This window comes from Drosophila erecta, unplaced genomic scaffold, assembly GCF_003286155.1.
Source record: "Drosophila erecta strain 14021-0224.00,06,07 unplaced genomic scaffold, DereRS2 tig00000055-arrow-pilon, whole genome shotgun sequence".
NCBI lineage: Eukaryota > Metazoa > Arthropoda > Insecta > Diptera > Drosophilidae > Drosophila > Drosophila erecta.
In genome coordinates this window covers 18,631,296-18,644,986 of record NW_020825200.1, presented here as the reverse complement: position 1 = coordinate 18,644,986, position 13,691 = coordinate 18,631,296, and the positions used below count along the sequence as shown (strand labels likewise).

Below are 13,691 nucleotides of genomic sequence, written 5' to 3'. Positions count from 1 at the left end.
TTGGGGTACGGAGCAGCTTTGCAGCTTAGCTGATAGAGGGCAAATGACAGGCGCCCAAAAGGGTAACAAACTAGACAACATACCCACTTCTCGGGCATGAGAAGCTGGATTTCGCAACATGAGGCAACTAATCTCATCTCTTCACCCTTGCAAGGCGAGCCTTTCAACTCACAATTTCACTATGCTCAAATTCTAGGGAATGATTAAAGATATGTTGTATTTAATCTTCGAGCCTGGTTAACCATATATTTGCTTTAGGAGTTGGTGTCAACTCCCACCAGGATACTCCCATGTACCGATGCTAAGCCACAGCAGCGCCATATCAAATCACACCCACTCGAAAAATACTTGCGCCTGCAAACTTGGCTTACTTCTTTCGGTCGGCGAGACAGCTCGCATAATATGCGACATGCGAAATTGATTGTATTGGCAACAAGTGGGGCCCAAGCTGGCTGCTCATCGATTCGAGCACACACCTGCCACGGGCTATCCGTGTACCTGGCACCAGTCGACATCGGTTTGTATCCGTGTTTTTATCGACAGCACAGCAAGTAGTTTTTCCTCGATTTTCCCCGTCGCTGCTGCACATAAACAAAGAGCGTTATAATGACACGCCGTGCTCGACTAGACGCAGTCCCAGCGCCAAGGAGCGTCGCTGTGGCTTCCCAGTTTTCCATATCCAGGTTGCGGTTGGCAGGATATGTGGCCGAAAGTGGGAGCAGCGCGGAAATTTGATGTGACATTGTTATCTATGCAATACCAGCGAGCACTGACAGTTTGTTTTTGGCTAATTGTGGTCCCGCTGGATTTGTCCGGTTGGCCGGTTGGCACTCAGGAATGCCATGGGCGGGCAGCCCGAACAATTGGTAATTGAAATTAAGTGTCCAGGTCCGAGAATACGATACAAATTGCATTTTTACGGCGCTCCTCCCACATTGCCATAGCAATCCGCCTCCTGCGCAGCGCGCCAGCTACAAAGTTTGGCTCCAAAGGATCCTTGGTAAATTATCACAGAGCAGAGGAATTTTTATCAGCTGTTTTTGTGCAACCTTTGCTGCATTCGCTGAATGAAGTTATTCAAGGGCTCTTGTTTATTACGATGTATTTCTATACGCCATTTTCCCTAAGTCCCTGCCAGCAGTGTCCCTCGGCTCGAATCGCGCGAATGGTCCGTGATTTGGGTCGAGCTAACATCGTTCCGCCGAAATGGGCCAAGTTGCTGAAGTTTCCCGGCCGCCTGTCATTTGCATCGATAAGCGGAGCCACTGCCGCAGCAGTAATAACAACACGTTCAGTAAGCCAAGTAATCGCGGACTACACTCGCAGAAAATAGGCATGTTATCTAGGACCAAAGTCATTTTACTGCCTTTCAAAAATAAATTGGCTTGAATTTGTATTAGTTTTTATATAGCAATATTCAAATTTAATCTACGCAATTCCCAGTTTGTCCAGCGATATGTGTTTCCTGCGATTTTTCCAAGTGCCCAATCGCACACAGTTGCAGGCGGGGAAAGCAATTTGAGTCCTAATGAGCAGAGCAGCCAACTCACTAAAAAGGAAGGTCAAGTCTTTGTCCTGCCGATAAAAAATGATAAGCCAGAGGCGAGTACGAGGCCGCAGCTGCTGGTCAAAGTGCCGTGGCAGGGGCAAGGACGCGTTTTAGTACACTGTTATACGGCCGTATGACAGTTGGAAGGATACTGAGGGGGCGGGCCCCACCTACATTTGCATGCCGCGCGCGTTCGCGGGGCTGAGTCCTTTTATGTGGCCATTTTGGGGCCCTCGAGCTGTGTTGATATTTTATTTTCATACATTTTTATGGGCTAGTAAGCAAATTGTCGGGCCGCATGGGCGGCGGGCGGCGCTGGGAGCAGGACAAGGATTTTAATGTGCAAGCCGATGATGGATTCAGAAGTGAAAAAGTGTAATTAATTTAAAAGCTTAGTACCAGCTGAACCGCCGATGGAGTACACGAGTTTGGCAATGACGTCCTTGCTTTGCCCGCAATAGGAAATAGGAATGAAATCCCGGGAAACTGAACACCCGAACAACCTGCCAACTGCCGATTCATTGTGCGTCAAATTAATGACAAAGTGAAATCCACAAAAAACCAGAACACGAAGCAGAGCGGGTAAAGTTTGCCGGCGTGACAAAGAGCTTTTCAAAAATGCGAAAATCAGCGACAAGGCGGAAAGTCTACTATTGTTTACCCTCTGCGGGATTTCCAGCAAGAGACCATATATGGCCATGCCAGTCAAAGAATCCCTATTAACTTAAAACCCAAAATGTTTTATCTATTTTCTCATATGTCACACTTTTAAGTCGATTTTTGGCTGATGTTATATAAAACCTGGAACATTTGAATCCTGCTTGCTGCCAAAGGCGCCATTTAATTTCAGCTTAGTGTTCTTCTGTTGCGAACTACGTTTTTTCGCTCTGCCCAATCTTCTAAGTAATTTCCAATCCCCACCTGCTGACCGCCAGTGGTCAATTGCGAGAATGGCCACAGGTTCTCGTCGGCTGGCAAGCGAATATCCTCGATGGGCTGAACTTTCCGCACGCAAGCCGCAAAATGCGAACGAAGTAAAGGCAGCGGGATTTCGCATTATTCCAAAAATGTTTCGAACGCACGGCAAACTAATCACGGATGCAATTCGGATAGCAGTCGCCGCAGGAGAAAGAACCGCATCCACCGCTCCGGATGGAAGCCCAAAGCGAATCTGCAGCCGAACACGCAACAGAATCAAAATCGCAACAATTTTGTAATGGCTGCGTACTGGCAAATTTGCCAAATCCCATAATATTTGGCGGAGTGCTGGGCAGTGGGCGGTGGTCGGTAGGCGTGCCAATCCAATTGGAAAAATTGTAAAACAGTCCGGTCAATTTCTGTCCAAGTGTCGACATTGCAAGAGGCACAGAGAATATGCTGTAAAATGGAAGCCTGTTCGGTGGGCAGTTGTAAAACGGAGGAAGTGTCTTTAAGGCTGTGGCTCACCTTTCCTTGGAGATCCTGTGTGTGTATCCCCGAGGGTCCCTGACCTTTAGTTAACTTTTCATAATCGATGAGCTGGCGCATCCCATATAGCGGATGGTGGACCCACTCACGCCCACGCCCACCCCCGCCCCAAAGTCAACCCCCCAGACACAATAAAGGGTTTTCAACTTTGACCCTGCGCCTTTTTATATTCGCACATCCGCCCCTCCCCTCGGCAATAATAGCAAGTGTGGCTGACGCAAAGTTTTGGCAGCATAAAGTGGCTCAAGGAATATATTTTTTTAGGCCCATCCTGCCGTTTCCGTCTCCTTTTTCCCTTTCTTCTACAGCCCCCCAGGGTGCGTCTGTGTGTGCCGCCGGAGTGAATTTCGGTCGAAAAGTGTTTTAAAATGGGGATGCCCGGCTTTAAACATAATGACCAACATTTCCACAAGGTGAGTGCAAATGGTTATTAGGAGAAACAATGCAGCGAACGAGGTGCTATCCCCAAAGAGCATAAAATAATCATAAGCACGGGCTTGTATCCGTGGTGAAGGTTCTCTGAACTTTAACTTTTAAACTTAGTATTTCACATAATGCGTGCCCAAACTTAGTTTCTTTAAACTTGCCGCCCTCTTTTATAGCAGTCAGCTTCTGCAGGCTCATCAATAGTATGGCCGTCTTTGCGCTTACGAAATACTCAGTATTTTTTATATATCTACTCTTCTTAACATGTTATAATATTTCTCACATTATTTTCTTTTAATACTTAATATTTAATTATAAATATACTGACATGCTAAATTTAAAAGATTTTTAATTATTACAGGCAATAAAAAATCGAAATTTTTGTATAAAACTCTACTTACATTTTATTTTATGGCTTGATGTACCCAATGTTAACCGTGAATATGAATTGAAATCATAAATAATAGCTGGAACTTATAAAACTGACTAGAAGGAATAAATTGAATCAATGAAAAAATAAAAAAATATGTCCAGTATTTTTTCAAATGCCGGGTGGCTCAAATTTAGCAATCGAAGAACGGTCACACTCGACAGCCTGCTTGCAAAAAACAAAACAATCTCAAAACTTGGCAAAAATAACCAACTTGAAGCTACCAAAATGACGCAGGACATGCTGCTGGGCAACGAAGAGCCGAGCAAGAGCAAGGAGACGTTCCTGGAGAAGTTTTGTGTCCTGGCCAAGTCCTCCACCGGCGCCGCCTTGCTGGATGTGATTCGCCAGGCCCTGGAAGCCCCAAATGTCTTTGTTTTTGGCGAATTACTGGCGGAACCATCCGTATTGCAGGTATGTGCTTCGATGAAACTCCTCCCAGCACTAAGTTTCCTACCGCATTCCACACACAGCTGAAGGACGGCCCGGACTCAAAGTACTTCGAGACCCTGAACCTATTCGCATACGGCACTTACAAGGAATACCGCGCACAGCCGGGAAAGTTCATCGAGCTGACTCCTGCCATGCAGAAGAAGCTGCAGCACCTGACCATCGTCTCGCTGGCCATCAAGGCAAAGAGCATTCCCTATGCCCTACTGCTCAGCGAACTGGAGATCGACAACGTTCGCCACCTGGAGGACATCATCATCGAGGCTATTTACGCAGGTGAGTTCGCCTAGGTGTATAGTTAGATGGGTTCCAACTAGGCGGCTTCGATCTATACAATGTTCCATTGCCTTTTTTGCCAAAACTCACTTAAAAGAGTCATTCCCAGCTCTCAAGTGTCAACGACAGGCTCTCCTTTACTGTCGCATGGTAAAAATTGCATGGTATCTCAGATTCGACGACATTGAAAAACATAGGATTTACCCTCTTCCATTTCGGTTGCAAACCTATTAATTTTCCGGTTGAAAGTCCAGCCGTTTCAGTGCCATGCTCGACCCTGCATCCCTCCCAAGCCTGCGTTATTAAATCAAATGCTAATTTTTGCCTACTTCTCACCATGCAAAGGGCGCCTCCTTCAGTCAATTTGAATTTTTGAGCAGCTGTACACCTGCGCCGGCGGCCCAGCAGCTGTAAAAGCAGTAGATTCACAAAGTTGAGCTGCCGTCTAGCGCCACCCATTCCCGACCACCACTCTCCAACCATTCGCCTTTGGGCAGTGCACTTGATTAGCCGGGACAGCTGGCGCATCCTGGCAAACGAAAACAATTGGGCGGAGAAACGAGGATTATGCTCGCCGAGATTCATTAAGCCACTCGGTCTGGCGCCCCACCAGTTGATTCGGCCCAACTCCTCCCGCGGGAAAACAGTTTTTACAGTTGCCGACGTCAGCTGGATGAACACTTTTGCCTCGATGAATTCCTTTTTGCGCTCACGCCTCAGTGGTGGCCGCCTACAATCAAACTTCGCTCCGTACTTTCCACATAAAAAGTTTGCTTTAAACGTAAAGTGAGGAATCACGAATCATAAATATTTGCAAGTGGAAAAATCTTTTGGGAGAATAGATTTCCACTTACTATTTTTAACTTGTCAAAATGCTGACCGCAAGTATATTGGTATGTACATAAAAAGGAGTAATTTGTTTCGATTACAATCAGTACATACAATATTTACAGTCCTAACAGTGATTTATAGCCAAAACTGTGCATTTGAAACTGGCAAAAAGTGTTGCTGAGAATCGATTTGCTTGGCAGATAGGATGTTGGTAGATGATGTGTGTAGATGATTGCATAGGAACTTGATATCCATCACTGTGTGCCGGCGCAAGCTGCATATTTACACACTTTGCACTTGTACTTCCGGACCCATTCTGCATTGTATGTCTGCCAAAAGCCTTAAATCAAACGCAACACCCAGAAGCCAGGGCCAAATTTCGCACTCGGAAACATCGTTCGTGTAAGCATACTTAGGGTCCTCGAATGTGGTGCTAAACTTGTTGGTACTGTTGATTTTTGAGCTTTGGCCTGTGATCTATGGACCGGAACGAAAACAAACAGAGCTTGTGTTATATGGGGCTGGAAAACGAGCCCTTCAGGCGGATTTTTGGTTGGTGTTCGGTTTTCAGCGGCTCCCGACAAGTGCCCACTCGACGTATAGAACAATCCAAACATGCATACCAGAACCTTAGCGCTGGATAAGCAAATAGCGTTCGCAAGTTTTTAATGGACTCTTAGCCGTCAATTATGTAAGCAAATAAAGTGACAACTCAACGCCTTCTGCCCCACAAATAAGGTCTCCCCAAGGTCCGGCGAGTACTCACCTGCCCCTCCTAATTGCTTTCCAAATCCACGCAATAAACGGGCAAACAAATTCCCCCGCCCAGCCAAGATTAATGTTATGATAGCCATCATTAGAGCATCATCATGGGTGGCAGGAGGGCAAGTGCCAGATGTCTGGCGGAATGCGAAATCATTGCGTTCTATTAGGCGCCGTAATCTGACATCGCAATTTAATGTAGTTGGAAGCGGAACGGGGCCTCCATTAGCCGGCGGGCAGGTGGAGTGGTTCTCTCGTCGCGATTCCAGGTCATCCCATTAGAGCATCATTTGTCTACCAGGACGATGGGGTGGGGATATGGTAATTAAATGCCTTCTAGAATTCAAATTCGGCAGAAATTTCGTTCCATTAGTGAGCCAGGTCCCCTGATTGTTTCGCCCAGTGCTTGTGTTACGTTAATATTACCTAGATTCATGTCCTAGATTTTGATATAATGATTACTTAACAAGTAACGAAACAGTATTCTCCAAAATTAATTTTTGTTACTTCTCAGGCCATTTAGACAACGTAATTTGCTTTAATTTGTCTACTAGTTCTTTGCTCGCTTTTCATAGCAGTGTTACGAAAGTTAAGTAAGTCGTAAAAATTCCTGGAGAGTAAAAAACACATGAGTGCGGATAACCGCCCCCAAAAATGCTATAAGCGGGAGTCTTTGGCATCTGCTCTTAAAATCGATCCGGACACCCTCAGTGGTTTTCAATCTGCCAGGCATTTTCAAACATTTTCCCTACCGCCTCGAACAAGTTTTTCTGCAATAACATCCCGGGCCCAGCAGCTGAATGCTGGGAATCGCAGGAAAATAAGCAAAACAGTTTGTACACTCATGTCGTGGAGAGGGTGGAGGGGTGTGCGGCATGCCACCGAGTTTCACCGAGGATTGCACCCTCGCAGTTGCCGTGTCGAGTTGCTGCGATTTACAGAATGTGTCGCAGAATGCGCCTTCTTGATTTTAGTTTTTTGGCGCACTTCTTTAATTTCTTTTGTGTGTCAAAGAAAAGTTTCGCATAATTCATGGTGCTTGAGAGCGGCTTTTGAACTAGCTTTCCACCAGGCCGGGGGATTTGCAATTCTGAGCGCAGTGGGATGAATTTGTTTGGGGGATGCACGGAGAACTACCAAAGCGCTGGCCACTTGTGCATAACATTTTCTGAGTAGGCCGCAAAAAGTGTAAGCCCTTTCGCAATCGGTTAATTAACACTGTTCCCATGACGGGAACACTGCATGGAAATCGGCTTTTATCCTCTGAAAAGCTGTTAAATGAAAGGCCAGTTTACCTTAATGAAGAAGCCGCGACCTTGCCGCAAAGCCGAGTACCCAAAAAGCGACGCAGTTCGGAGATAATTTGCCGTAAATCCGAACTGCCGGCAGCCGCCGATTTCGCAGCTGTTTCTGATTGCATAGTTTTCGGCGCCAGGGGCCCATTGCAGTGGATTTCCCAGAAAACTTTGAGAAGGGAGAGTTCCTGTGGGTGGCTGCGCCGAACACTTTGTCAGTTTTAGGTGAAAACTTTTCAGCAGCTATCCACCGCCTCATATTGATGGCACAACTTTCCGGCCCGCTAGCTTGTGGTCTGCAGTGGAGCGTATGACCCAGGGATTCCAAAAAGGCTGCTCCCAGCACTATAAATATCAGTGACTAAGGGGCTGGGACAACTATTTATTCCTAATTATACCCGTTACTCGCAGATCAAAAAGTATGTACTAGATTCGTTGAAAAGTTTGTAACAGGTAGGAGGAAGCTATAAAGTATATATGCCTAATTAGGATCCATAGCCTAGTCGAGCTGGCCATGTCCGTCTGTCCATCCGTATGAACGTCGAGATCTCGGTGAGATCTAGTAAGTTGAGATTAGACGTGAACACTCTAGTGACGCAAGTTTGTTTCAGAGCTTTGCCACGCCCCCAAGCCGCCCTTCTACTCTTAGGAAAATCGTTTTGGCATTTTTTCATATTATTATTAGTCTTGTAAAAATCTTTTTGCAACTTTTCAGCAGCGCCCACAATTTTACTTTTCCGTTTTACTTTTAGCCTTACCGATTTCTATCGGCATACCCAAAGCATTTTGACCACGTGCACTCTAACGCACACAAGCCCCCAAGACTGCCACGCCCTTACTTTTCAAATTGTTTTGATTTTTTTCCCAATTTCTATGGGTATGCCAAAAAAAGTTGAAATTTCTCGTTCGCATTTCCACTAGCTGAGTAACGACTATCCGATAGCCGAGAAAATTGACTATAGCGTTCTCTTTTATTTTAGTTGTACTGCGTACGGCAGTTTCCTTAACAAAAAACAAAGTATAAATCAGTACTTGGCACTTTTATTATTCTAAGAACAGTATCAATTTAGTGCCTGAAACACAGAAGGTCCTGTCTTAAATCCCCTAATAATTATACAATTATAACTGGTAGGCAGCTAGAGTGCCAAACTTTTTCGGGGCGCTCCTTTAACAAATGTTATCTTGTGCCATTGTCCTTTTCTGCTGCTGTCGTTCGGGTTTGTGTAGAATTTCAATTAATAAATTCAATTTTTCGGGGTGGGCAACTGTTTGAAGAGTTGCCAAAGCTGTCAGCCACAGGTCCCCAAAAAATGGGATTCTTTAACTTTTTAATAAATAAATGGTATATAGGCCTAAATGTCTGGTTGTTTGAGCGTCCTTTCCAGAATCTCAGCATATTTATAATAAATCTACCGATTTAACGATAATCATGTTACAGGTAAACTAAACTTTTAAGCACATATGTACTTGATTATCTGAAAAGTTGAAATACATGTATGGTTACTGCCCATTCCTTTGCTAAGTGCAAATATAACATTGCTTTTTCAAGGTATACAAATCCGTGTAAATTGTCTTCTTGAACTCCGTTGCTAAAATCGTTACATCCGTTTCATGGCAACTTTACATTCAAACGCATTTTTTCCAAGTCACCAAAAGTACACTCGCAGTGGTGGTCAAATTCCCGAAATTTTTACCACGGACCGCGTTTTTTAATGTATACATTCATATCCAGATAGCCAGAGCCATTGGAATTTCATCAGCATTTGCCACAGAACCACAGCCGTCGGCGGTTTGCCATCATCGCCTTCTGCCGCTTCGAAGATTCATTCTGCTGTCCCTCAACGGCTTTTTCCGCAATTTGCGGGCGGAGCAGTAAGCATGATTGATTGCCCTGGCGTTGAATTTTCCGCACGCGACAGCAGGCGCCCGCAGCTTTCACATGGCTGAAAATACAAGACACATATCAACGCCGGAAAACCACAGGCAGTTTACAGCACTTGTGGCCAAGGCGTCGCCCAACAACGGAATCCGCAATTCCCATGTTTTCGAATTATTCGAGGCGCACTCGAAGGCATCAAATCAATAAGCAATAAGCATTTTTGCGCAAACTCTCAAGCTAATTAGAAAAGTGTCTGACAAATTGTCAACCCAAATCGCTGGGTGTCTGAGCGAGTGAATGCGGGAAATTGAATCTTCGAGCGAATTCCCTGCATATTTGAGTGAATATTTATGACGGAAAGCCGGTGCCATAAACACAGAAACTTGGTCCGCAGATTTCGTCCCCAGCCGTTCAAGGACACAAGTGGTCGTAAAGTCAAAGGCAAGGAGCGCTCAAGGACTTAACTAGGGCTTAGACATGGCCAGAGGCGGCTCTCACTTAGCCACTTCCTCGGCCGAGCTGGTTAGAGCCTCGGGCCATAGTTCGGATTGGGGTAGAGGGATTCAGTATTCGGGACTTTGCAACTGGGACTCAACCTCCTGTCGGCACGGATGAAAACAATTCCAAATCCGCTTGCTGTAAATTGTAATCCCGCAGAGGAGCTACAAACTAAACGACGAACAACGATTTCAAATTAATTACTCAAACTACTCTTGATGCCGACCATCGCAGCAAATTGCATTTTCCGCTTACGCCCGCTGGGCAGTGTATTTGCCAATTGACTCGGAATACAAAGCTAATCGCCCCAAAGCCACTTTCATTTGGCTTAAACAGATCGCCCCAAAGTATTGAAAACAAAAGTTAATACGCTGCTACTTGATTACCCATTGTGTCCGACTCGGTCACCACAGTATTTGGCCAACACTTGGATTCTACTGTGCGGATTTTCGGATTTATGGAACCCGGCTTCCATTTGCTTGATTGTAGCCAGTTTCGTTCTGTTGTGTTTGCACTCATCTAACTGTTTTCTAATCAGTTTAATTGATTGAGAGTTTGCTGTGTGGGGTAAAGGTGGCGTGATTGATTGCACATCCGTTTTCATAGCTGGCTAGGGAATTATCATTAATTTCGGAATTGTAAATAATCCAGGCGAGGTTTCGGCGTATGGTTTTCTACTTATAAGCTGAATAAATAATCAAACCCTTTGGGAAAATTGAAATTTTAGTTGGCTGTTAGCTGTGTCAATATTATCGAGCTTAACCCAATTCGTAAATGTGCCCCTCGTTCTTGTTAAGAATGGATTTAAATCCATTCTTTTATTCCAGAACTACCTTCTACCTTACTACTCAAATTTGTGAACTACTTGTTTTCTGCTTTAGCCCATTCAAGGTACATTTTGAAGGAAACTTAATGTATTCCCCTTTTTGTGCAAGGTCATTTTCTGGAAACTCAAGCCGCTAATTCAGTTACTGTGTTCGTTTACCTCTTTCTCTGTTCGTTGCCTTTAAGGCCACTATTCCATTCGTCCATAGGCATCGCAACAAACTTGTTGCAATGGCCTTCAGTGCACTCCAGTGCTACCACTTGAGGCGACACTTTGTCCAACTTCAGAAACTGCTCGTTCTGGGCAATTAGTCAAGAAAAAGTTGACAACAAGCTTTGGCATGCAGGCAACGCTGAGAGGGAGAAAACTCTCTAATTTTCCTTTTAATCCTCCACGCAGACATCATCCACGGAAAGCTGTTCCAGAACACACGCATTTTGGAGGTGGATTACGCCCAGGGCCGCGACATTCCGCCCGGATACACTGGCCACATCGTAGAAACCCTTCAGGCATGGGTCAACTCCTGCGACAGCGTTTCCAACTGCATCGAAATGCAGATAAAGTACGCGAACGCCGAGAAATCCAAACGGCTGCTAAACAAGGAGAGCGTGGAAAAAAATGTGAGTACCCAAATATGGATAAACTTCGAAATCCCAGTCTCCCAGTCTATACTTACAACCAAAGTATCGGATTTCGGATTGTGTAATTTTAATGGTCTGCTCTAATCCCCCAGCTCATCGATCTTAAGAAGAGATTAAAGAGCCAGACATCGGACAGTGATGAGAGCATGCAAATCGACACCCATGGACCGGGAACCAGTGGCGGATTGGGTCAATCGGAGCTGAGAAAGAAGCCCTCCAAGCTGAGGAATCCGCCCAGCGCGGCAGGTGCGTAGCGCAGTTTGAAAGGAGGAGAAATCACTTTGGAGAACTGCCCCCACTCCGTCACAAGCTTCATTACAAAGCCATTAGTTGGAAACATTCTCATTAATTGTCTTTCCTCACCCGCTGGTTTTCCTTTCCTCATCCTGTTCCAGGTAACCACAAGTTCAGCAAGTGAGAGGAGGCCGGTCGAGCGGACGAGGAGTCAGGATCCGGTTCCAACGGAGCCAGCCGTCGCTCAAGGTCGCAGGCAACTCCACGCGGCACCTGAGGGGCGGAGACCGCTCGGCTTTCGGAGAAACCCGCCTCCCAGCTAATCCCATCAAAACTTAGTTCGATTCAGCGGATAAATGCCGGCTGTCCTCGTGAAGGATTTCATAATTAGCATCAAATTGATTGCCAATAAATAACAAATACAAAACCTGTAATAATAGAAACCATTCGTCAAAACGCGCATTAATTAGACTATTTATTTATCCACATCTGCGCGATTGTCTCTTTTAAGTGTGATGTTATTGTGATTTGTGGGCAGCCTTTAATGGGCGTTTAATTAATGTCAAAATAACTCGGCTTTAGACAAATGTTTACTCGACACATACGTGTGAACACAAACGTTGCGTGCTGTGGTCTCTTAGTAGAGCATGTGTGCATATTTTCATTTGATTGTTATATTTGTGGGTAATTACCTGTAGCAAATTGAATTTATTTGGTGGCAATTCTAACTCGCACTTGGACTGATGATCATTTTTGTATTGTTTTCGTTAAATTATGACAGCACATGCTGAATTCGCACGCTTTTCATTCATTCGGTAATGCATTAGCCCGTCCACGTGGAAACGGGCACCCTTTCGGAATTAACAAAGTGCACTAAACTAATTGAAGTAATTTCGACGTGTTAACCGACGATTCCTGCTACCTGGACAAGGCCCTGCTGCTTCGGATGTTGGAAATTGGAGGCAGTCTGTTATTTGATTTCCCCACATCCACATCCCAATCCCCAGGGAAGAGATAGAGCGGTGGAGAAGTCGGAACAATAAGGCATTCTGTCAGATGTGGAAGTACTTCCCCCATTCGCAGGGCTGTCTGGTGGCAATTACTTAATTACATTTCATGCTTTTGTTTCTGCAGCCACAGCGTTTTTAAACAAATGAAACCGCTCTGCTGGGGAAAACTTGCAAGCTGTTAATTTACATGTTTGCACTCAATGCGCAAATTTGTCTCACGTTTATCAGATTGCTGCCTCTTTTGGAGGAACACCCCTACAGTCGGTACTCTAGTACTAGAGTACTTTTACTTCTTAAACAAAAGTTCTTCACATGCTGCATTTAACCCTTCCAATTGGCTTACATTTTTCTAGTTGCTTAGCAATATTGTGATTTTCCTTAAATATTAAGTGCAACCGTTTATAAAACCCGAAACGGGTCAGTTTCAAAACATATTCAACCCATATTATTATTATTATTTATTGCTAACAATATGAGCAATAGCACTGTAATCCTGATCGTGTGTATGAATACAACTGCAGATTTAACTTATTAGCTTAAACTGGTTGATATTATTAACATACTTGTATATACATTGTCTAGCTTGTATCTTATAACGTTTGAATTTATGTATTTATAATTTAAGTTTCAACCCATATAATTTAGCTAATCTATAAACAAATTACGTACATACTCACCTTTGCTTAGCGAGTCCACACTCATGCCCCTTTGGGATTTACTCCAGATGTTTTCAGCTTGCTGTTTTAATGGGAATCGCCTACCGGATCTCAACTGGTTATGTTACTCAGAACATTGTTATTGAAAATAAGAACAGTTAAAATGAGCATTTTAACAGCTTGGTGACAAATTTTGGCTTTATGCCTTTTCAGTTTTGAAATTCACGCTTTTTGCCATTCAGTTTCAAATCGATTTCTCTTTTATTCTGCATTGGAAATCGGGTTTGTGCCGTGATCACTAATGGAAATGTTAAAGTTGCATTTCAACAGGCTCTATTAAAATCTAGGGCAGAATTAAGTTATTCATTATTCAAAAATCGTCAGCAAGCGAAATTAAACTGAAACAGCTGTTTTACGTATACTGAATAAAGGCCAAGGACGTTTGATGAAAGCCATTTTCG

General features: G+C 44.4%; 2 protein-coding genes across 2 annotated transcripts; one reads left to right on the top strand and one right to left on the bottom strand.

The window, feature by feature from the left end:
• Positions 1–322: 322 nt before the first annotated feature.
• LOC26526273 lies at positions 323–743 on the bottom strand. Its single transcript, XM_026979430.1, is given in 5 exon segments — positions 323–354; positions 357–446; positions 449–484; positions 487–579; positions 668–743. Coding segments are annotated over 5 exon segments (327 nt in total).
• Positions 744–3,991: 3,248 nt separating this feature from the next.
• On the top strand, positions 3,992–12,026 carry LOC6543054 (COP9 signalosome complex subunit 7). Its single transcript, XM_001970433.3, has 5 exons — positions 3,992–4,286; positions 4,346–4,598; positions 11,089–11,309; positions 11,423–11,576; positions 11,726–12,026. Exons 1-5 carry the CDS (start codon positions 4,101–4,103, stop codon positions 11,746–11,748), a joined length of 837 nt encoding a protein of 278 aa, XP_001970469.1. The 5' UTR covers positions 3,992–4,100; the 3' UTR covers positions 11,749–12,026.
• The last annotated feature ends 1,665 nt before the right edge of the window (positions 12,027–13,691 follow it).

Coding starts and splice junctions, on each gene's coding strand:
- LOC6543054 (XM_001970433.3), top strand. CDS start 4,101: ATGACGCAGGACATGCTGCTGGGCAACGAAGAGCCGAGCAAGAGCAAG. Junction 4,599..11,088: donor CATCGAGGCTATTTACGCAG/GTGAGTTCGCCT, acceptor TCCTCCACGCAG/ACATCATCCACGGAAAGCTG. Junction 11,577..11,725: donor GAATCCGCCCAGCGCGGCAG/GTGCGTAGCGCA, acceptor ATCCTGTTCCAG/GTAACCACAAGTTCAGCAAG.